This window comes from Papilio xuthus, unplaced genomic scaffold, assembly GCF_000836235.2.
Source record: "Papilio xuthus unplaced genomic scaffold, Pxut_1.1 DF825783.1, whole genome shotgun sequence".
In the NCBI taxonomy this organism is placed as follows: Eukaryota; Metazoa; Arthropoda; class Insecta; order Lepidoptera; family Papilionidae; genus Papilio; species Papilio xuthus.
The window spans coordinates 1324252-1347669 of record NW_013532866.1 but is presented as its reverse complement, the minus strand read 5'-3'; the positions used below and the strand labels follow the sequence as shown (position 1 = coordinate 1347669).

At 34.0% G+C, this 23418-nt stretch overlaps 1 protein-coding gene across 2 annotated transcripts in view; it reads right to left on the bottom strand.

Annotated features, from left to right (window-relative positions):
• The window catches only part of LOC106125849 (nephrin-like), a 44982-nt gene that overhangs the window by 20286 nt on the left and 1278 nt on the right, over positions 1–23418 (bottom strand). For both annotated transcript variants that reach the window (XM_013323258.1, XM_013323259.1), the window contains exon 2: positions 7142–7332. In XM_013323258.1, the coding sequence (XP_013178712.1) occupies positions 7142–7232 (91 nt within the window). In that variant the 5' untranslated portion in view covers positions 7233–7332. The remainder of the gene's footprint in view (positions 1–7141; positions 7333–23418) is intronic.

Here is a 23418-nt window from a genome sequence, read left to right as displayed (position 1 = left end):
TGCTCCACATGGACTTCGAACAAGCAAAACAGTTTTACCAAACACGAAAATCCTGTTAATCGCACCGTTCACCATAATAATAAACTTTACAACAAACACTGCCATCCTTAGAGTAGTTAAAGAGCTACTAAACGTTCCTTAGTGTAGCTTTAGTTGTACATCTAAACTCAGGATCTATAAGTGCTACAGTAAAATACTGAATATCAACCAAGTCATTCCATCCATATATTTCCTGATTCACGTCATGCGAAATGACTTCAATATACTCAAAAAGGTCAGACCTCACTTAACAGAGACTTGGCAACTCTCAAGTACACGTACTTCAAAAAAAGCATATATCATGAACATTTTCGATGTAATTTTATCAAAGCAAGTAAGGTAAGAATCGTATAATATTCAAGCCAACCATAATAGGGTTGAAATAAATTAAAAAGCACACTTATAATTTTTTTGACAGCCCTTAATAAAAAAATTATCAAATTTGTATCTCACAATGGCATGATTTAATATGAATTGGCTCAAATTCAACACAACGATGAGATTTCCGTAAGCTACATTGCAGAAGATTGCATGTAGCTGAAATGCGTATGCTAAGATGGATGTGTGGTGTGACAAGAAAGGATACAGTTAAAAATTTGTATTTTAGAGGAAGTTTAAAAGTAGCGCCAGTGATCGAGAAATTGAGGAGTAAAAGATTAGTGTGGTTTGGACTTGTTATGCGGAGGGATGATGATGATATAAGCAAAAAAGTAATGAGATTGAATGTGGATGGCTACAAGGGTAGAGGAAGACCAAAAAAAGTATGGAATGACTGTGTGAAAGATATACCGGCTGATAGAGATGTATGGAGCAATAGTACATACTGTGCCGACCCTCGATAGGAATAAGGGCAGGTTGATGATGATGATGACATTGCATGAATCCTCTCTCCTCAGGAATATTTCTAAAGAATTAAGACTTAGTGGCAAGAAAAGTGACATCCCTAAAAGGTCAGACACGCATCTACAGTACCTCTGGAGTTGTTGATGGTCAGATGAATTTTTGAAGCGCCAATAGCCTAATGGTTAAGGGTACAGATTTCCGATCACGAGGTCGAGGGTTCGAATCCTGCCGACTGTTGTAAACCATGTCGTAGTTTAGATCATAGTTGTAATGGTACAATAAATATTAGTAAATTAAAAAAATCTAATATTATAAAAAATATATATTAAGTGATCCGCTGCTCTTTTGCCTTCTCTTGAATTAAAAAAGTTTAAAAATGCCTCTTACTCTCTACGGAATATCTGGTGTAGCAAAATATTTTAATACAAGTTTTTGGCAGTGAAAACACCCTACATAAACACACATAACTGATTCCTACCACTCTTTAGAACTATATTTTTAGTATGAATACTAAAATTTTTGTATGAATCGAACGTATAAATTTCAGATTCCATTACAAAAAAACTTAAATAACTTTACAATACAATTTCATAATCCACGAAGGCGTAGAAGAAACGATTTATGCTTCAAAATCAATTTTTAATATAAAAGAGGTATAATAAATTGATTTGAAATGTTCCCTTTATATTGTCCGACTGGGTAACAACGAACTTACAAAAGTCACCTTATCCTTTGTGAACAAGCAATTTTATGTATTTGCGACAAATACAAAGACATTCGCACACAGACTTTTAACAGACAGGACCAGCAAGTTTAGACAAAGTACATTCGCTTCGAAGCGATTCCATTGCGAACTACAAAATCGCGTGACTTATCGAAAGTTATTGTTAGCTCCATACATTTTTGAAGTTATATAATCGCTTCGGCGCGAAAGCACTTTGTCTAATCACACTGTGCATTTTCCTCCGACAACAAACGCACAATACATCCCCAAATTACTTGTTTGTTTTGAATCAGTATGCAGAATTTAAAGCAGTATAAAGATTGTAGATACCAGCATGATATTCATTGAGATTCTTACCTGAGTTCCTGCGAAAACTGACAGAATTTTGTACAACGCTTTTTTGCTGAGTCCGTTTCTTTATAATCAAAGTCAAAGGACCTCCTATAACCCCAAATGATCGATCCGCTCCGTAGATAATATGTGAACACAATAGCACAACTAAACTAATGCCGTCGTAAAAACCTCTATTGTATATCGTTTTCTTTTTTCAACATAACTTTTCAAAAATCTTTTGAAATAAGTTTAGAATTTAAAAAGCTATGCTACCATTAGTCTGCGAACTTAGTCATTTCATAAACTCACTAATAACGATAATGTCACCATGAGAATGTGAACACAATTTTGTAATCTCACAACTTACAAGGAGAATTTAAATTTGGTGGTATTTTCTCTCCAGAGCAGGTATTGTGCAATAAAATAGTACATACTTTCATTTTTTATTCCTATGTATTCTTCCACATTATGTTTTACAACTATGCCAAATTTAATACACAGGAGGTGTTGAATCAAACAACTGACACGTATCAACTGATTTATTAATATCTACCCACGGTAACCGAAATCTTTATTTCTATATACCTGACACAGTCGTTCTTGAGATCTTGAGATGAGAGAGTTCTGCTAACAAACATTCATCTAAACTTTCGCATTTATAATATTAGTAAGATAATAAAATATTTCAGTAATTATTTTATTATAAGTTTAATTACATCACAAGAAGTCCGGATACTAATACGAAAAGTTACTTAAATCGCACTTTAAGTCATTACCGCGTTAGCTAAGCTTTCAAAGTTCAAAAGCTTTGACTAAAGTTCTAGTTATCTAACCTAGATCGCTAGCATAGCTTAGATAACATGTGTGTACTTATCGAATATTTACTCACCAAGAGAGTTTAACGCTATGTACAGTCAGGGCCTTTCGCAATGTTCCACTTACAGAAATTTCCTTATTCCTTACACCGAGACAAACTCCGCCCATATAACACAAAAGAATCATTTCAGTAATAGTTGCGCTAACGACGGTATAATAGTAAAACGCACTTTCTGCGACCAAAATTCTTATTTATTATATTGTTATCTCTGTTTTGTTAGAAATAATGTCAGGGATGACGATATATTTTATACACAGTCTTTGGTCTCAGAATGTAACCTAACTTTTTCGTATAGACAGATTTAAAAATTGAGTTGTGTTTGTTTATGTTTCAAATTGTTTCGGCATAGTTGTTTCAATACTCACGGGTTTCAAACTTCAGTTCTAAAGTGAAACACCGCCAGATTCCACGATAGTACATTGTACTAGCTTACTTTTGCGACTTCAACTATAAAGAGATCCCGTACGTGGGGAATGAAAAAAAAAACAAAATTAGTAGCCTATGTATTCTTCCAAATTGTGCTCTACCTCTATGAAAAATGTCAGCGAGATCTATACAGCCGTTCTGGGGATACCATCAAACAAACATCCAAACATTACGTTTTATAATTTTAGTAACATTGTCCTTGTGGTTTTATTTATTTAAGTATGAGAACGTAGTTCCACTGACTAAATCAATATTCTTTTTTCAGTCCTTCCTCATATCAACTTCCTTCTCAATATGTATGAATACTGCCAACCTCGGGAGTCGATATCACAGTACTAAATTTTTACGACACATTCTAAAGGTGTGTTTCCACTACACTGTATCAAAAATGAGACTTTCGCGCGTTAAATTTCAATTACCATATCGATGTCTTGAGTTTCTTTTTAAGTAAGCAAGTACATTTTAAAATTGTTTTGATAACTTTGACATAGTTGTTCTTTTACTTTTTTCCTGACAGGATAAAAAAAAATTAAATTAAAAAAATATCTACATTTTCTTTTAAATAAAAACGTAATATTAAAAACCAACATATTAATTATCATACAACATAACATTAGTTATCTTATTATACATACAAAAATACAAAACGTTCTCGATTAAACACATAGATTTTTTTTATATCATAAGGCAAACTAGAGAGCGGCCAACTGAAATCGCTGAAATAGCGAAGTGACCGTTGCCCATAGACATACGCAATTGCATATGCGTTGACTACCTTTCATCGACGGAGGAGATGCACAGAAAGAAAATATTTATAATATTATATTATAAATATTAACCTGTTAACCGGACAAGACGTATAAATGCGTCAGGCGTAAACAATATCGATTACGGGTAGGACATATGAATACGTCCTCAAAAATTCCATTTTGTTTGTTAATTGTTTTGTGATTCCTTTTGTACTTCAAAATTATTAATAAACGATATACATTTATCATAGCTTATCATTCATTTTATGAATAAATTAAAATATAGAAATGTGAAATGACGGTCTCCGGGCGTGACGTATTGACATGTCCTAGCGAAACAATACGCGCCCGCTACATGTTGCATAATTTGAACGGGAACTCCCCGGTTAACAGGTTAATAATTATTATGATATAGAACATACTTTGGTATATTTACTAAGTTTATTTATTGATTCCGTGCGGACGAAGTCGCGGGCAAATGCTAATGGTTGTTAACTTTACGACAGTCCCTATTTGATATTAATAACATTGTAAATAAACGTATCTATCGTCTCCATATTTAAATAAGGAATACGAGTATTTCTAGTAACTTGTTTGAACAAGTTTTCTAATCGATAAGTTAAATAAAATACTAAGTAAGGACTCCGGTTAAATGGAATCAGTTCGAAGTAACTTTATGTAAATCTTTTAATATCTAATAGTAAAGTATAGTCGTTTTAATTAGAAAATATTATAGGTCAAAACTAATTATTAATTAATAATCCGGACAACCTATAAGGGTGCATGCACACTACTCACACAATTAGGACTCGAATGACACATCTCTTGTAAAAATTAGTCGCTCTGTCTACAGCATATTACAATGAATTGATTATCGTACTAATATTATAAATGCAAATGTTTGTATTTATGGACGGATCTTTGTGTGAAGGTATCTGCAGAACAGCTGCATGGATCTCGAAATTTAGCATAGATGTAGAACATCTGGAATAACACGTAGGTTGCTTTTAGTTTTTTTTAATTCCGTGCAGACTTAGTCATGGGTGACAGCTGGTTGCATATATGAACACTTGTTGAGGATTGGTCGAGGAATAATGGAAGGTTAAATATACTCGAACGTCCATGGTATCCAATTATAATACAATTTATTTTCATTCTCTCTAAGGAAGACATTTTGTTAGTCTAAATAAAGATGTTATAAACTCTAAATCAATGAAAGAATTTATGACACAATCAAAACTTTTGATTAACAAAAGTGAAATATATCTAATCTTTGGCAAATTTATGTAGTTAAGGGCGTTAATTTCATACCCACGATTTGTGTATACGGTCGTATGTGGAAAGGGAATTTAATTCTTTTTACGCTTTGACCTAATTCAAATAAAAGGGTAATCAAAGCGAGTGTTAAGAGTGCTAATGCATCAAACTGCGTTCTCAAACAATACGTGTGAAATATAACGGCATTCAATACACACTGTAAGCTTTTATTATGTGCATTAATATGTAATTCTCACGCTGTACCAACTGAGAGTAATGTTTTACGCGGCTTTGTATTTTTAGATATTATTAGCTAGAATCCTTTGCCGCGAATTGCGCGCTTTCTTTACCAAGGCAAATGTCAGAACGATTAGTGAGGGGACATAAACGTCGACATTTTAGTAAGGCTAGTGTTGCGCCAGTACACCTGGACAGTGTCAGATTTTATTCCTAATAGTATGTAGTATATCCAGTAATATTAGGGTAGAGTGCAGTTGGGTAACCGCCCAGGGAGAGGGTCAGATAACAAGGAACACATGGCACGGTATGGTAAAAAAGGGGCACCGTAGAAATCTCGCCAAGGGCGATGGTAGCACCCCTTATATCTTTGAAGGTATGCAAGCGATGAATAACAATCAAAAAGTACTCTAACTACTAACAATGCAAGGAGCCAGAAAGTTACCTAATTTTTAATATTCCATTATATTACTTGCTCTAGCTGAACAAACCTGTGTAGAAATTCAAATTTATGTATGAAGTCAACCCGCACTGGGCCAGCGTGATTGACTATGGCCTACTCACCCCTAAGTAAGGATATGTTTTCTTATAAAAGTAGGGGGCAAACGAGCAACGGAAACACCGAGGTTCCGAGTCCCTCAGTGGTGAGCAGTAAGCTCATGATTAACCCGTACTTAGCTAGCGTTGTTGACTATGGTCTAGTCATCTAACTTAAGTTGGGCTCCGATTCCAGTAGGGACGTATAGTGAGCTGATGATTGCGTTGCTTCATAACCGTTAAATACTCTGTGGATGCACATAACAGAGTAAAGAAATAACAGACAAGACATGTAAGTAAATTTTTTATCATACAATCTGTCGTGTCGGCTTACTAAATCAATATTTGTGTGAACACAAGTTGCTTATCACGTAATGGATGTAACGGCACTCCGGTATCTCCTGTTACGTCATCGATCACATTAGATATACGTAATGTCTGCCTATTTACATACAAATATATCTTTCTCGATCTTCAGATAGCTAATGGTATGAGATATTTGATTACAATGGATATTTTATATACGAAAGCATCGGCGGTTTAAAGGTTAAGCTGTTAACTTGCAATCTACAGGTCCTGTTTTCGAATCCCGCCATGTACCAAATTTATCGTTTATCGATTTACATATGTACATTTATCAGACGTTCTTACGGTAATGTTAATAATCTGAAGATTGTTTTATTTTTTTAAGGTATTATAAATACAAAAATGTATCAGTTAAATCCTTCTATGATTTAAATGCGAAGGAAATAGATTAAACATGTTATTAGGAGACAAAAATTAAATTAATATAAACATTTTTAGATTTCTTCAGTTCTATCTATTTTTAGTTTCTGTCGTTACTCGAAATTCGCTTACATTAACTAATCATATAATGACTACTGACTCTGGTAATCTCACTAATATTATAAACGGATGGATGGTTGTTAGAATGTATCAGCAGACCGGTTCAATAGATCTCGGTAAAATTTTACATGGATGTAGAACGTAGACTACTTATTAAGTTTAATTCCACCCGGACGGAGTCACGTGCAACAGCTGGTACACGCATAAAAGGTACTAAACAATACATCCACATACCGAAGAATTACATCAAAAAGTATATTTCGTAATACTCACACGACTCTTCAATAAGCACCTCCTGTTGACTCTCGACGCGATAATGTAATAGCGCACAGAACAACACTAGTTGCGTACGAGACACAATCATTGTCGACACCAGCACATCACTACGGTTCTCGCGACAGAATATCGATATCACACATTATTACTTAGCTAACTACATCCTTAACTTGTTGCATTCATGACACCTGTAACAAAAAAAAACAACGTTATTAACAACTAATAGGTTGAAATCCTATTGTAAACTTAATTATTTCTAAAGCTAGATACACACTATTATTAATCGAGGTTTTTTTACTCCATAGACAAAAGACTAAATTTTTACCCAATTCCTTAGCATCATCTGTAACCTATTAATTTGAACCGATAATAAAAATAACTAGATGTCGTCCGCGACACCGTCCGTGGGGACTAAAAAAACTTAGTAGCCTATGTGTTCATCCAGTCTATGTTGTACATCTACGCCAAATTTCAGCGGGATCCGTTGAGCCGTTGAGATCCATCTGTTCATCTATCCATCCATCCTAGTAAGATTAGACGTCGGTCGTAGGTGACAGTCAGTTGTACTAATGCTTTTTTCATTTAAATAGCTTTATTCTTTATTTATTCTACTTATATTTACCGTGGGTTTCTGAGACCAAAATCCTCGTTTAAAACAAATTGTTATCGCTGTTTTGTCAAACAAAAGATAAGGATGACGATATGTTGTTACAGAGATTTTGATGTCAGAAACCCACAAATGTCTATTATGTTAACTTCTGTATAGTCGAGTAAGTAATAAATAAACTCGATAAATCGCTTGAAATCAGAAGCATCACTAAGTGAGCTTGGCGAAGGTTGTAAAGTTATTCGTGCAGGAGTTTGATAGCAGGCATGTTGTGTTAGTAATGTCTAATTATGCGGAAAGACGATAGACGTGGCTTTATAAAGGTGGATGCACACTAGACTTTATTTTTTACTTTTTATAATAATTCAGATAAACTAGAGATGGCCTTAAGGTAATTTATACTCAGTCTTTTTTTTGCTTAGTCTTTGATTGTATATTAGTTAATATGATTCAGAATTATGCGTCATAATTTAAGGCGTCAATAGCCTAATGGTCAAGGTTACGGATTTCCGATCACGAGGTCGCGGGTTCGAATCCCGCCATTCGACTATTGTCGTAAACCATATCCTAGCATAAGCCTAGAGCTTAGTTGGAATGGTAAAAGTAATATTAGTAAATTTACAAAAAAATCTGCTAATATTTTATACAAAAAAAAATAGTTGATACCACATTGGGAGATGATCAGTTATAAACCAGAGTCTTAAACCTAACAATATGATTGGAAGGGGAGGTGGATTTGGCAGAGGAGGGGATATGTCATCTATGCGTTCCCTCCTCTGTCGATTGAACGTAGGCAACGTATCTACAAATGCAGATATGCTTTGTGTATACTCAAAGAAAATCAAAGAAGGCTTTGCTTCTTGTTCTTTTGCTAAAATACTATCAAAATAAAGTGTAACCTTAGTCTAAAAAAAGTCACACCCCTTAGGATATTATCGTGGGATCTTTAGATTGCAAGTTCGTGACAAACCGCACACATACATCCTTCCCGGATCCTTGAAAGCCTTAGCAATACATAACCGAGATCCTGCCAAGAAAGCGGTAATAACCGACGTTTATTTTGCGGCTTCTCTACTTATCGCTTAGGAATATGAGGTTTTAAGCATCTTGAAATGGTTGTTAATTGATTTTTATTAAGTTTCTTGTTGATTGATCTAATTAGGTGAAAGATGAAAAAGAAAATTATAGAATCTAATAATCAAGTCTGCATATTATTTTTAAATAAAATAATGACTGTTTTGTTTCTTAAAATAAAAATAAACAAGAACAATTTTGATCGTCAATTTTTATCAAAAAATTATTCGAATTTTCTAGGTGTCGCCCGCGACTCCGTCCGCGCGGGATTCAAAATAGATGTTGGCCGATTCTCAGACCTACTCAATATGCTCACAAAATTTCATGAGAATCGATCAAGCCGTTTCGGAGGAGTATGGGAACGAAAATTGTGACACGAGAATTTTATATATATGTCCAACTAGCTAGCGCCCGCGACTCCGTCCGCACAGCATTAAAAAAACGATATTAGTAGCGTATGTGTTCTTCAAGACTATGTTCTACATCTATACCAAATGTCATCGACATCCATACAGCTGTTCCATGTAATAAACATCCCTTCATCCATCTATCTATCCATCCAAACATTCAGAATTATAATATAATATGCCTAGCGTTATAAATTAACAATCTGTTCGTATTAAATGTACCACAAAACGTCAATAAACCACGTGAAATAGGTTTTACAATCATCCTTTCATGCGTTATAAAAGAATCTACTAAATGTTTATACCATCAATAAATCAAGATCCACTTCAGGCCATGATGAGCCAATTGCAACCGTATCATCAAAGTAATGATGAGAATTTGGGAGCCTCAATACGTAATAAAGACGTAGATTTTAACACAAAAGACTTTATTTATTACTAAAAACGACATCTAAAGACCCTTGGTTTGTACTCTTTTTCGCAGATTCCTTATGCTAAATCACAATAGTGATTTTTACAATATGATATTCCTTTATTTTTTTAGTTCTTTTTTATCGCTGCAGACTTTTCAGACTGGTCGTGGTCATCAGGTATCAGTGAACCGCTTCACGAGCCGCATGATTTAGTCAGTCCATCTCATGGGCGATCTTCCCCGTGGTCTGATGCTCCTACTTCCCCTGATCCACCTTTCTCAGTAAGTCTTTTTAGTAAGGGAGTTACAAAAACCTATATTTATTGAGGTTTCTATCACAAAAGGCGTTTCACTATATGACGTCTTAAAGTGTCGCGCAAAATTGTAGAGATTTCGAATTAAAAAAATAAGCAACAGAAGCATAAAAAGCCGCGGGCTGAAACTAGTTTAATGCCTTAAAACGGGTGGTCCGTGCAAATAAGTCGGGCTCTATACGCGAATGCCTCGCGGTGTTTATGCATAATATTGAAATTATGTTATTAAACGAACAGCACCTTAACAATGTATCGATTTATTATGCATATTTGAACATTTTACTATAAAGTTAGTATATTTATTTTGCTGTTGTAATATGCATTTTAGAAAATAATCGGTAAGTTTTTTATTTGCCCGCGACTTTGTCCGCGCGGAATAAAAGTAAACTAACTTAGTAGCCTGTGTTCTTCCAGACTATGTTCTACATCTATGCCATCTAGTAATAACTTCTAACAAACATACATCCATCATCATCAACCTGCCCTTATCACTATTCAGGGTCGGCACAGTATGTACTACTCCTCCATACATCTCTATCAGCCGTCATATCCGAGTCTACCACCTTCCTACGCATATCCTCTTTCACACAGTCATTCCATACTTTTTTTGGTCTTCCTCTACCTAACAAACATACATCCATCCATCCATCTAAACTTTCGCATTTATAATATTAGTATGAAGTAAGATAAGGTGGTAAAAGAGCAAGCAGACCTCTAAATATGACTTACTAATATTTTAAAATGCAAATGTTTGTCAATAGGTATCTCCAAAACGCTAATGTAGAACATAGTCTGAAAGAACACATAGCCTACTAATTAAGTTTTTTTTTTAATTCGCCCGAACGGAATCGCGGGCGACAGCTAGTGTAGAGTAAAATATCAAACGCAAGATCATACAGATATCAATCGGCTTAACACCTGTCACTTTAGTCCAAATACGGTGTGAAAAGTGGCATAAATCTTTTCTATCAATGACACATCGTGACAGCTTATTTATTTTAAGTAAGGTCAATGACCTTTTATCTCTTTTCTTAATTAAAAAAAAAATAAAATAAACTAGGACTAAACTAAAGGACTCTATAATACAACAAGAATAGAGTAACATGTTTGAACTTAAATCAAATCAGAAACAACTTCATTGGACTTTTAGAATTGAAATATATGGTAGCAATTTAAATTACTTTAATTATGAACCCTATTACTTTTATGTTAAAGTACATTATTCAATAACCAACGTATGCAGATGTAGGAATTGATAGAAGCGGCGCACGTAGATAAGAATAAATTGGGGCGATACCAAAAAGCCAAGTTAAGTCGAACAGGAAACTGGTTATTAAACGAGTTAACATACGAGATTTCCGGCTTAAAGCAATTAAGACTAGAGTTGAAAAAAAAAATATCTGATAACCTGACTAACCTATACTTCTCAATCGAATATAATTAGTTTGGAATATTACGATTACGAACGAATGAAATAATTCTACTTTCACACGTGGGCAGAACTGTGAGGCAGAGTAGTAGCCACTGCAGTGTTGCTATTAGTTAAAAATCTTGGTTTAAATTGAAGTCAAGTCAAAATACGTAGATAGAAGACATGGTCAAGCGATGGCTTATTTTACTTCTTACTAATATTATAAATGCCAATGTTTGAATAGTATTTGTTTAAAGGTATATCTGGGACGGCTGAACGGATGTTAATGAAAGTCGGCACACATGTAGAACATAGTCTGGAAGAACACATAGAGTACTTATTATGTTTTTTTTTAATTCCCTACGAACGATGTTGCGGGCGACAGCTAGCTCAATATAAAAATGTACAACGCTAACACAATATTCTTTTGACAGCAACCGTAGAAATTTACATTCATAACTTGTATTAATACATATTTATGAAATGTATTTTGTCAAAGAAAATGAAAGTGAAATAATACAATATGGCGTCAATGAAATTCTACACCAAAAGTATATTAAAACAACAGGGGTATTGCACTATCTACTACTCTACTGCACCGTTCCCTCGTGTGAAACTAGCACTAAATTTATTATAATTGGAAGCCGTTTTGATATTTATTGTCATTTCGGGTATTCTGGGAATTCGAATTAAGTTTATGTTTACAATATCAACCGTAGAAACCACTTTAAAGGTAATTAAAGATAACCGTATTTCACTTTATTATATTAATATACTAAAGGGCACCCGTGACTTTGTTAGCACGGAATTAAAAAAAGTATCCTATAATAAACCCGAATACATCCAAGTTCCGTCAAAATTGGTCCAACCGTTAAGGAGATTATCGACAACAAACGCGACCTTGTGGACAGACATACAGACAGATGTGAATTTAAAAAATTGGATTTTCGTTATCAACAACACAAAAATATCACGTGTACGAAATATGAAACGCGGACTTGCGCAAAGATTTTAAATATTAGTTTTTGTACTTTGCAAAAACATCATGTTTGCGAAATATGGTTGTTTTTTGACATAGGTATGTAGATATTTTTGTTAATTATTTTATTATCTTTGAGAAAACAGACATACAAACATTAACGTTATAAGGATAAGTAACGTTCATAATTGTATCAATTATTTATTATCAATTGTCTATGTTCCATAAAAGCTTGTGTAAGCTTTTTAAAATTTATGACTCATTTATTGGCAATAAATTTTAATGGTGTTATTTTTTTAACGATCCCTTTCCACGGCTTTTAAACAATGAGTATTTATAACTCTTAAAAAGGTTATCGAGACTTTGGCTTTAGAAATACGAAGAGTTGGAAATATCCGTCGGTTTACGTTGGAAGTTTCGACACCGAACCATCAAAATTTAATGGAATCGTTACGAAAATACAACTTTATGAAATTGAAAAATTCCCTCGATACCGAATTTATTTTAGGCTTTGTAATATAGCTTTTTGTACAGTTTTAAAACAAATCATTTTTTCTTGCAACTTTTACACTTTACGATATAAATATTATACGCACAGAGATTCAGTTGTACAGTTGTTAAGAGTTTGTCCAGCTTAACCGTAGTCTAGGTTCGATCCCCGCCATGTACAAAAATATTTCATATGTATATATAAACAACGTTCTTACGGCGAAGGAAAACATCGTGATACTTGCACATATCTGAGAAGATATGTGTGAAGTCAACCCGCACTGGGTCAGCGTGGTTGACTATAGACTCGGAGCCCTTCAGTGAGGACGTATATGAGCCAACGAAGGGTCTCCTTAGCCATTCTTAGAGTGATTGGCAGTTGGTGCTACACTCAACGTGATTGATTAAGCAGCTCCTTTGAATTGTTATTTCTTACTAAACCACGCTAAATAACTCAATTAGTAAGGAACTTCGAAAAAACAGGTTTAAAAATATTTTTTGTCCGTCTCTTAGTTTTAAGCTACATCTCTACTAATTTTCACCTTAGTACAATCTTCCTTACACGAGTAACTTTATAAGATATCAATATAATAAACTTTGAAAAACTGTTTAATAATTGTTCTATTGTATTTTCAAGGGAAGAAATATACAGCAATATGTTATAAGTTTCACTCTAATTAGAATCCCCTAGAGTCATGTTCAACATGTTATCAAATGTACCAATTATATTAATAGTTATTTTATTTTTATAGATAAAACAACACACAATTTCTTATATTTCTTTATGTTAATAAAGAAAATTGTACAGCAAACTATTTTAAAACCACTTCCATGTCAACTTAATAATTTTTATAATTGTAGTGAATATTATAAACAACTAAAATATAAAAAAAAAAACCTATAATAATAATATAAAAATGTAAGATTGTTTTGCATTACACTCCGAAACTACTGAACCAATTTGAAAATTTCTTTCACTGTTAGGAAGCTACGCTATCCCCATGTGACAAGCTGTATTTATTAGAGCTACTAGATGGGGCACCGTCTGCGTAGAATTAAAAAAAATTGTAACGTAAGTGTTCTTCCAGACTATGTCCTACATCAAGGTTAAATTTCAGCCAGATCCATGTAGTAATTCTAGATATATTATACTTTCTAACAAAAATACATCCATCCATTAAATCATTCGCATTTATATTAATAAAAAAAAAATTACGTTTGAATCTCAAATAAGGCTATAACAATTTAATAAACGTACCTAAGAGTTTTTACCCTTACCATTTATTTAAAAATATAAAACGTATTTTAAACGAAATTTAACGCAACAAAGAAACTAAAAACATATTTAAAATGCTAAAATTAAACGCTATACAAAAGTTGGTCGTCTGAAAAGGCTTAACAAGGTAACAATCTTAACATTGGTGACTGTGAAACATTGCCTGACTTTGCCACCCGCGATGAACGCCCGGCTCATCTAAACCGGGGAAAGGGGAGCCGGGGTAAGGGAGCTGGCGGAGGGGATATACAGAGGAGGGGAGGGAGATATCTCACGACCCGAACCACAAAAGCTCTATTAGGATTGGGATCTATAAATTATGTCTATTATTGGGCTGAAGATTAATGTTTCTAACTTAACCATGCGCCAGAATGTGTACGATTTGAGATAGTATTGTGTTGGAAAGGTAAACTACGAAACTTGTTTTGTGTTATTAAAAAGTAGATCTGTTTCTGTACGGTGGGCTTGTGTACGTAATTGTAGACCGGTTGATTTGAATCCGAAATATAAATCAATTTATGTGTTTAGTTTTTGTCACCCGCGACTTTCAACTTAATTAGTAACTTATTCTTCTTCCAGACTATGTTCTATATGTGCCAAATTTTGAACAAGATCAATGTAGCGGTTTTGGCGATATCTTCTTACAAACATCCATCCATACATCCAATACACTATGTTTTAACATCTAGAAATAAGAAAGAGGAAAAAAAGAGCATCTCATCTCTTAAATTTTACTTTTTTTTAATTATTTTTAACATAACAATGATAATATTAAACATTACGTATAATATTAAACATTAGGTACCTCACCTACTTCCACGTAGTATTTTAAAAAAGTTTTTTTTCAACTGTTAAGCTTATATAAAAATAAAATTTAGTTCAGTAGCCAACAATTAGCTAAGCAATACCCACAACGATGATATAAATAAATCGCAGTAACGCTTTTTCCGTGTAAGCCGAAAGTAATGAATGTCAATCACGTTTAGTCTGCAGTCAGCACTCCGCCCTACATGTCCTCTAAAGGTTACCGCACATTTACCAACACGGCAAAAACGGCTTCCAAGGAAAAAAACGCACACGCGCACATTTTCAAACGCACTATTTCCCACTAAATATCATATACCTAAATAGAATGTATCTTTCAGTATATAATATGTTAGCTCTTAACTTTGAGTCATAGATAAGAGAAGGCAAGAAGAAGGAATTTTTTTTGTTAAATATTTTTCACTCGACCTGCAGCGCCGAAGCGTCGCCGTCGCATCCCCCCAGCGGACCACTTAATCAATTCAGACTGTAGGAAACATTACTAATTGTTTAGTATTCCTCTAACTAATTATCTTATCTAGCGCATTTAAACGGCAACGACAAAGCGACCGAGAGCCCACAGGTGGGCGTCGCGTCGCATAGTTGATAGGTGAACGATTACCTTTATTTTGTATACGTAAGGATATAAACACACATGTTTTACGTTTTCAAATATAGCTCACGGAATACTGAAGTTATTGAAGAATTTTTTAAGACACGTTTATTTGTGTAAATTCTTTTTAGTCAAGCTCAAATAACACATAACTACATATGAGCTCGTTTATCTTACTAATATTATAAATGCGAATATTTAGATGCATAGATGTTTGTTTGAAGGTAGCACCAGAACGGCTGAACGGATTCGTCTTAAATTTGGAATAGACATAGAACATAGTCTGGAAAAACACATTTTTTAATTCCGCGAATGATACATAGTATACATACTAAAACGAATAAATCTCTTTTAATAATTAAACATTTTCTTTTGTTTTCAAAGTCTACCTTTTATATAACCTTCAATGTCTGTAGAAACGATTAATTTATCGTTTACTACTATAAAAGACAAAACAATCATGCCCTAGGTGTGGTCATACAAAATACTCACTTTATAGCTGGAATTCCTTAAGTTTACTCTTTTTATTAACAACCACTGGCCCACCACGCATACATTAACAGACGGAAAATATTGTCAATAAAAAAAGGTTTTATTCAACTTTTTTATTCATTTTATGTGCCATATTACGGCATCCTTATTTTACTGGCCGTAAACAAAGTTCTATACGTCAAAGCTGTTAAGAAAACAAAATGGGTCGCGCCTAAATAGTGAAAAGTTGCACAAAACTTTGTCAATATAAAGTATTAAAGGGTAGTATACACGTGTAACTCTAATCTCCTGTTACTATAAGTTACTGCAAAGTTTTCGATGTTATTTTATAGTCAAGGAAAACGAACAAATAATATGTATAGCATTGACTAATTATTATAACGACACCAACTTACAACTAGGTACAAAATTTCCTTTAAAAACATTTCTATATGTTATATCATAACCCTTTTCAAATATCTTGGTGGCTCAAGGTCATGCGCTCTAATGTGCCTTCCCCCCCGCATCTCTGTACGCCCCGCTACACCTAGCATTGTAGGTAGGGACTCGCGCGAAATTAAAAGCACCCAAGATACCTGAATACATTTATACTAAATGCAAAAATAATTATTTGAATATGATGAGTTAGTTTATATTTTGTCCCATTAATTTCACCTACCAATATCAAGTATTAGCTGTCGCCCGCGACGCCATCCGCACGGTATAAAAAAACCTCAATTAGTAGGCTATAAGTTTTTCTAGACTATGTTTAAAATCTATGAAAAATTTCAACGAAATGCAGCAGTTCTGAAGATACCTTCCAACTATCATCCATTTAAACATTCGCATTTATAACATTAGTAAGATATGTTTGTTCCATTTTCTTCTATTTATTAGATGCTTTGCCCTATTCCCTTCTATCGTCATTATATTGTTTCATTAATTTCACCTACTGATATCAAAAGTATTAAAAAAGTTAAACCGATAAACATACTTGATTGATTACCAACTAAACCAAACCAGTGACTTATAGACATTTTTAATATTAACTTACAATAAAAATACAATAACAGTAAAAGTAATCGTTAGTTGTACAGTCGGAGGAAACTAATCAACAAACTGGGTCGACAGATGGCGCCCGGTCAACTGTGAGTACCCTTTGACTATACAGAAACGGACTAGGTAAACGCCGTTGTACTTAAATTCTGTCACTTTTCGTGGTTAGGTATAGTTGACAAACATTTATGTAAACTAGCTGTCTAAATTAAAAAAAAACTTAATGAGTAGCTTATGTGTTCTTTTAGACTATGTTCTACATTTGTGCCGAATTTCATAAAGATTAGTTGAGCAGTTCCAAAAATACCTTCAAACATGCATCCATCTGAACATTCCCATTTATAATATTAGTAAGATAGTAGGTATCTACGTATACTGTATCAAAAGTTTAAATTTTTAGTACTATTTGTTCGTCTTTATTTGTTAAAGAGGAATGCGCTTGACAAGTCCTGTCCTATAATAGTCAAAGATTGTATCGCTTCGCCTCTCAGGGACCGAACCGCCAGGAAATCAAACTGGAAATCATTTACAAATAAATTATATTTCATCCATTGAAAATACCAATTTAATTTTGATTGCATAATTATTTCAAAAACATACGATGAAGGAAAACAAGCAATTGACTAAGGCCTAGTCACCTCCAACTTAGAGGTCTTCCAACTTTTCTAGCATTCGTGTAGACGTAAAGTTTATGATTATTTTCTTTGAAGAGAGTATAAACTTTTTTTCATAGAACCCTTTCGATACTGGGGAGAACCTCATGCTGTTACATTTTTCATTCAACTTATAAACCCTTAACCTTATTTCAAACTATCGTTCACCCCCGCTGTGTCTACCTACAGACTCTAGCGTTACTGTTTAGTGTCAAATAAATATATAATCTCACAGACGTACCATATAAAACTTAATAATCAGGCTGTGTTCTACTATGTTCTACATCCGTGCCAAATATCATCAAGATCCGTTGATGAGTTCCGGAGATATCTTATAACAAACATCCATCAGTCTCAAACATTCGCATTTATACTATTAGCATAATAAACAGCAAATTGCAGAACACAATAATAGACCTAAACAAATAACTTGCTTATAAAGTAAGAACATACCTCGCATATGTTACAAGATTCACAACAACATATATAAAAATATACGTTTGTTTATACGTAAAGAGAATCTTTTTTTGTATTAAACGCGTGAGCTATTTACGGCCGAGTAAAGTGTAATAAAGGACGCTTTTTTGCTACCTAAGAAAGTTAAACGCGGTGTAGGCGTGGTTGCCCGGGGCGGGGTCTTAACGCGTAACTTCCGAAAGCTCATAACAAGGTAGCAGTAGCCTCAAGGTACGCCCGTGTAACTTTTAATTCGCTTAAGATAAAGCGATGAATGAAAAAATGGACGGTTGAGTTTAAAAGTAGAAATCGGTTTATATGTTTACGATGACGACAGACGACATGTCATTCCTGTACTTCTTGATATAATTGATTACACGATTTTGTACAAATTATTAACATTAGACTGTGTTCCCTCTGACATAAACCTATACAAAAACATAATTCTAACGCGATTCTAACAGTGGGAGAGCCCGCTTTAACATCTTCGCACGAATTGGCAAAGCTCGCCCGGTGAAATACCACGACTACACAGAAGACAGGCGTCAAGTGGAAGCAATTCCGCGTTTCGTCTGATGAGTGTGCCTCCCGGAGACCTAATTTAGTCCTCTTTCTTTTCATACCCTTTTTCTCTAATAAGGAAAGGATGGGAAGTGGAAGTGGACATTCCGGATGAGAGGATGCATGGAAAGGGAAAATGTTTTCTATCTGTGCATTCTCTCCTTCGTCAATTAAAGGTAGGCAACGCATATGCAATTGCGTATATCTATGGGCAACGGTCACTTCGCTATTTCAGCGATTTAAGGTGGCCGCCCGCTCATTTGCCACCTTATGATATAAAAAAAATCTTTTATAAAAGACTAAGGGATGACTATATGTTTCCTACCAGAATTTTAGTACTAAAACATACAATAAGCAAATGTTTACACGGTTTGTGATATTTATAATAACACTAGTTGTCGCCCGCGACTCCGTCCGCGCGGAATTAAAAAAGTAACCTTTGTGTTCTTCCATACTATTTTCTACATGTGTGCGAAATTTCATCAATATACATTCAGCCATTCCGGAGATATCTTCAAACAAACATCCATTATTCTAAACTTTCGCGTTTATAATATTATTAATATATAGAAAGTAAATAAATAGAAAATGTATTAGAAATATACTTCTGAGATGTACATTTTGATAGCTACTCCATTTGGCAAGGTTTTATATTTTGCGATTTTTCTACCTTAATAAATTAAATTTGATAACGTTCTTTTGCCCGACTAATAGCAGGGTAAAGTAGTCCAATATTGTATTCAATACAACCAAAGACTCGTAAAATTTTAGTACAAGGATGGCTTTTTACAGCGTCCGTTTCTTTATAGTCAAAGATCTGACGTATTAAGACCTTTTCAAACTTTCAAAGCTTAGACTAGTCTGTGAATGTCTTTATAACGTCTACTAGCTGTCGACCCGCGACTCCGTCTGCGCAGATGAAAAAAGGGTCTTAACAGACAGACGGACGGACAACAAAGTGATCCTATAAGGGTTCCGTTTTTTTCCTCCAAGATACGGAACCCTAAAAACATTATTAGTGCCTTGTATCCTTTGTCGCGAATTGCGCGCTATCGTTAAAAAGTCCAGCGTCAAAATGATTAGTGAGGAGACATAATCGTTGACATTTTAATAAGGCTAGTATTGCGCCGGTATACCGGCACAGTGTCGGATTATCTTCCTAACAATATTAATTAAAGTTATTACCAAAAGGTGATGAAATCAACTGATTGTAATATATTGAACATGTTGCAATAATCCAATTACTTTTCATATAATTGGCTGTGAAGTGAACGGTGTCGTAAACATTTTATAAAGGCTTGTATAAATAGAAGCGCCACAATAAACAATGTAATTTATGTGCGAAGATGAAATTCGAGATGATAGTCAATTTATATGAGTGGCCATCAATAAAATATACGACACACAATGATGCGATGATATACCAATTTATTTTAAACGAACACATCGAATATTATATCTTTTAAAGCAGAGGTTTTTAACATTTATTAAAAACAAACATGAAAAGTAACAATCTTACTTCTTACTAATGTTATAAATGCTAATGGTTTAGATCAGTGGTTCCCAAACTTATTTTGTCTACTGCCCACTTGGAGAATAAATATTTTTTTAGCGCCCCATATTTTCACATATTTAAAAACCACTATAACTTCAAATTAAATTAATTAATTATTGTGACCTATATATGTATATTAACGGAGAATTCTAAACGAAACTTTTACTATAACCCGCAACTTGAGATCTGCAGCGCCCACAAAGGTGCGATATCGCCCACTTTGGGAAAGACTGGTTTAGATAGTTGGATGGCTATTTGTTAGAACGTATCTCCAGAACATCTTAACGGATCTCGATGAAATTTGACATACATATAGTATATATTCTGGGAGAAATTATTAACTGTGTTTTTTTTAATTCCTAGTAATAACTAATTATATATCTTAGAATAGTTTAAATAAATGTGTGTTTCCTGTTGGGCCGATCGGATTACCGATCATTTGGCTCGATGGGATATTTTTACCGTTGGCCTGTTGGATTTTTTTCATTCTATAGACTTAATTGGCCCAATGGGAAATCTTTTTGATTCTTTGGTTTCTGAAAAAATATACTTACTTGGTCCTTTTTTGGTAGGCTGATCTCCCCAATGGGAATCAACCAAATTGTGGTTAGGTATTTTTTAAAGTTTAATTGCATCAATCAATCATTAAATATCTTGCATAAAAACATTAATATATTTATAATCTTTATTTCTCTGTGCCTAAAAAGGCTTTCTTATAAACACTGGTTTTCATGGCAACAAATATATTGCCATCCTTTTCGTTTTGTTTAAAAAGACAGGGACAAAAGTTAACAAGTCAAGCGATAAATTCCTTTGAAGTTTAATATTGCACACTCTCCAAAATTGTGTCATTTTAATCCAAGATGATAAAAAGATAAGATTGATGAGATCTTACGTAACCATTCCCCTTCGCAGCGACATTCCCCTCTCCCCCACTCCGCGTAATCTTACGAAAACTTCGTGAATTGATTATTATAAAATTCACAATCTTTCTATCTTTGTTCTTACTAATATTATAAATGCATATGGTTAGATAGATGTATGTTTATTTGAAGGTATCTCTAGTACGGCTGAATGGATCTCTTTAAAATTTGAATTACATATAGAACATAGTCTGGAAGAACACATAGGGTACTAATTATGTTTTTTTTATTCTGTGCGGACGGAGTCGCGGGCAACAGCTATGAATATGAAAGTATAATAAATCATTCGTTGAATTTATTGATAATGAAAACTTAATGACAACAACCTTCATAGAGTTTACAATTTCTCGGAAAGAAACTCGTCTGATCGTATACTTCCCGATACTTATATGGTTGTCTTAATAAAAATGTTAATAGATGTAAGTTGGATAAAAAATGATGATTTGTCTGGGAAATGTTGTGATATCACTTTCTTTTTAAATCTAGTTTGCAATGAAATATCTTTAAATGTCCACTGTGGTCACGTCTATGGAAAAAATAGTTTTTTTTTATATCATAAAGTGGCAAACGAGCGAGCGGTCACCTGAAATCGCTGAAATAGCGAAGCGACCGTTGGCCATAGACATACGCAATTGCATATGCGTTGCCTACCTTTGATCGAAGGAGGAGAGGATGCACAGAAATAAAATATTTTCCCTTTCCATGCATCCTCTCATCCGGAAAGTCCACTTCCACTTCCCATCCCTTCCTTATAAGAAAAAGGGTGGGAAGGGAAAGAGGACTAATTTTGGCCTCCGGGACGCACACTTATCAGACGAAACGCGGAATTGCTTTCACTTCACGCCTGTCTTCTGTGTGGTCGTGGTATTTCACTGGACGAGCCGGGCCGATTCGTGCGAAGATGTTAAAGCGGGCTCTACCACTGTTAAAAAGTTTTTAAATATATTTGTTTTTCGACAGTAGAGACGTCTAATTAACATGATTTCCAAACAGTATAAAAGACAAATGAATTAGGCTATCTAAACTTATAAAGAGGAAAGATTTATTTTGTTTGTTTGCATTGAAGGCTCCTATACTACTGAACGTATTTGAAAAATTCTTTAACACCGCACGGTCGAAGTTGCTGGCTACTGCCAACTTATCTTACTAATATTATAAATGCGAATGTTTAGATGATGGATGTTTGTTTGAAGGTATCTACAGAAAGGCTGAAATTTGGCATACATATAGAACATAGTCTGGATGAACACTAACTACTAGTTATGTTTTTTTTAATTTCGCGAGAACGGAGTCGCGGCCGACAGCTTTTGTCTAATATCATATAATACTTTTATTTTAACCTTTAAAAAACAAACGATAAATAATTCTTAAAAGTAAAATAATAAAGCCAAAATTGTATCACAAATAAATTCTAACTGGAAATTACTTTCTGATGGAAATTTGTACAATTTCTATTTAAGATAAAACGTATTTCAAATTGTACCGCCAGTTGCGGACTCATTGAATATTAAACAAGCCATCTTAATGAGAAGGAATTCCAGACGTCATTGTTCACAAATGAACACAAAATAATAATAAATTATTACATAATACAAAATATTCTACTGCTAGCTATCGCGACTACATACGCACCGAATTAAAAAAACTTAATTAATAGCCTATGTGTTCTTCCAGACTATGTTCTACATCTGTGCCAAATTTTAGCAAGATCCATGCAGTCGTTCTGGAGATACCTTTTAACAAACATACATCCAAACATTCCCATTTATAATATTACTAGCTGTCGCCCGTAACTCCGTCTATGTGTTCTTACAGACTGTTTTATATCTATGCTAAATTTCAGCAAAATCCATACAGCCGTCATAGAGATACCTTCTAACAAACATCCATCTATCTAAACATTTGCATTTATAATATTAATACTTATAATTGTTTTTACATTTCCTTTAAGCCATATTTTCTCTTCTCTCAGTTGTATGAACCATGACCTAATACAATTATCTTTTTTTCGCTCTATATGGAAGGCTATCAAGTCATCCTTCTCGATATATATCCTTCGACATTTTTGTCACTAATGTTCGTCTTTATCGTATCACTTTACGTTCAATCCAACTTGTAGTAAGCCTACACCTACCGATGTGATTCTATGATCTAAAGATATGATTAAAATTGGAGTGTCTGTATGTAATAACAAATAAATTATCATTTGTTTC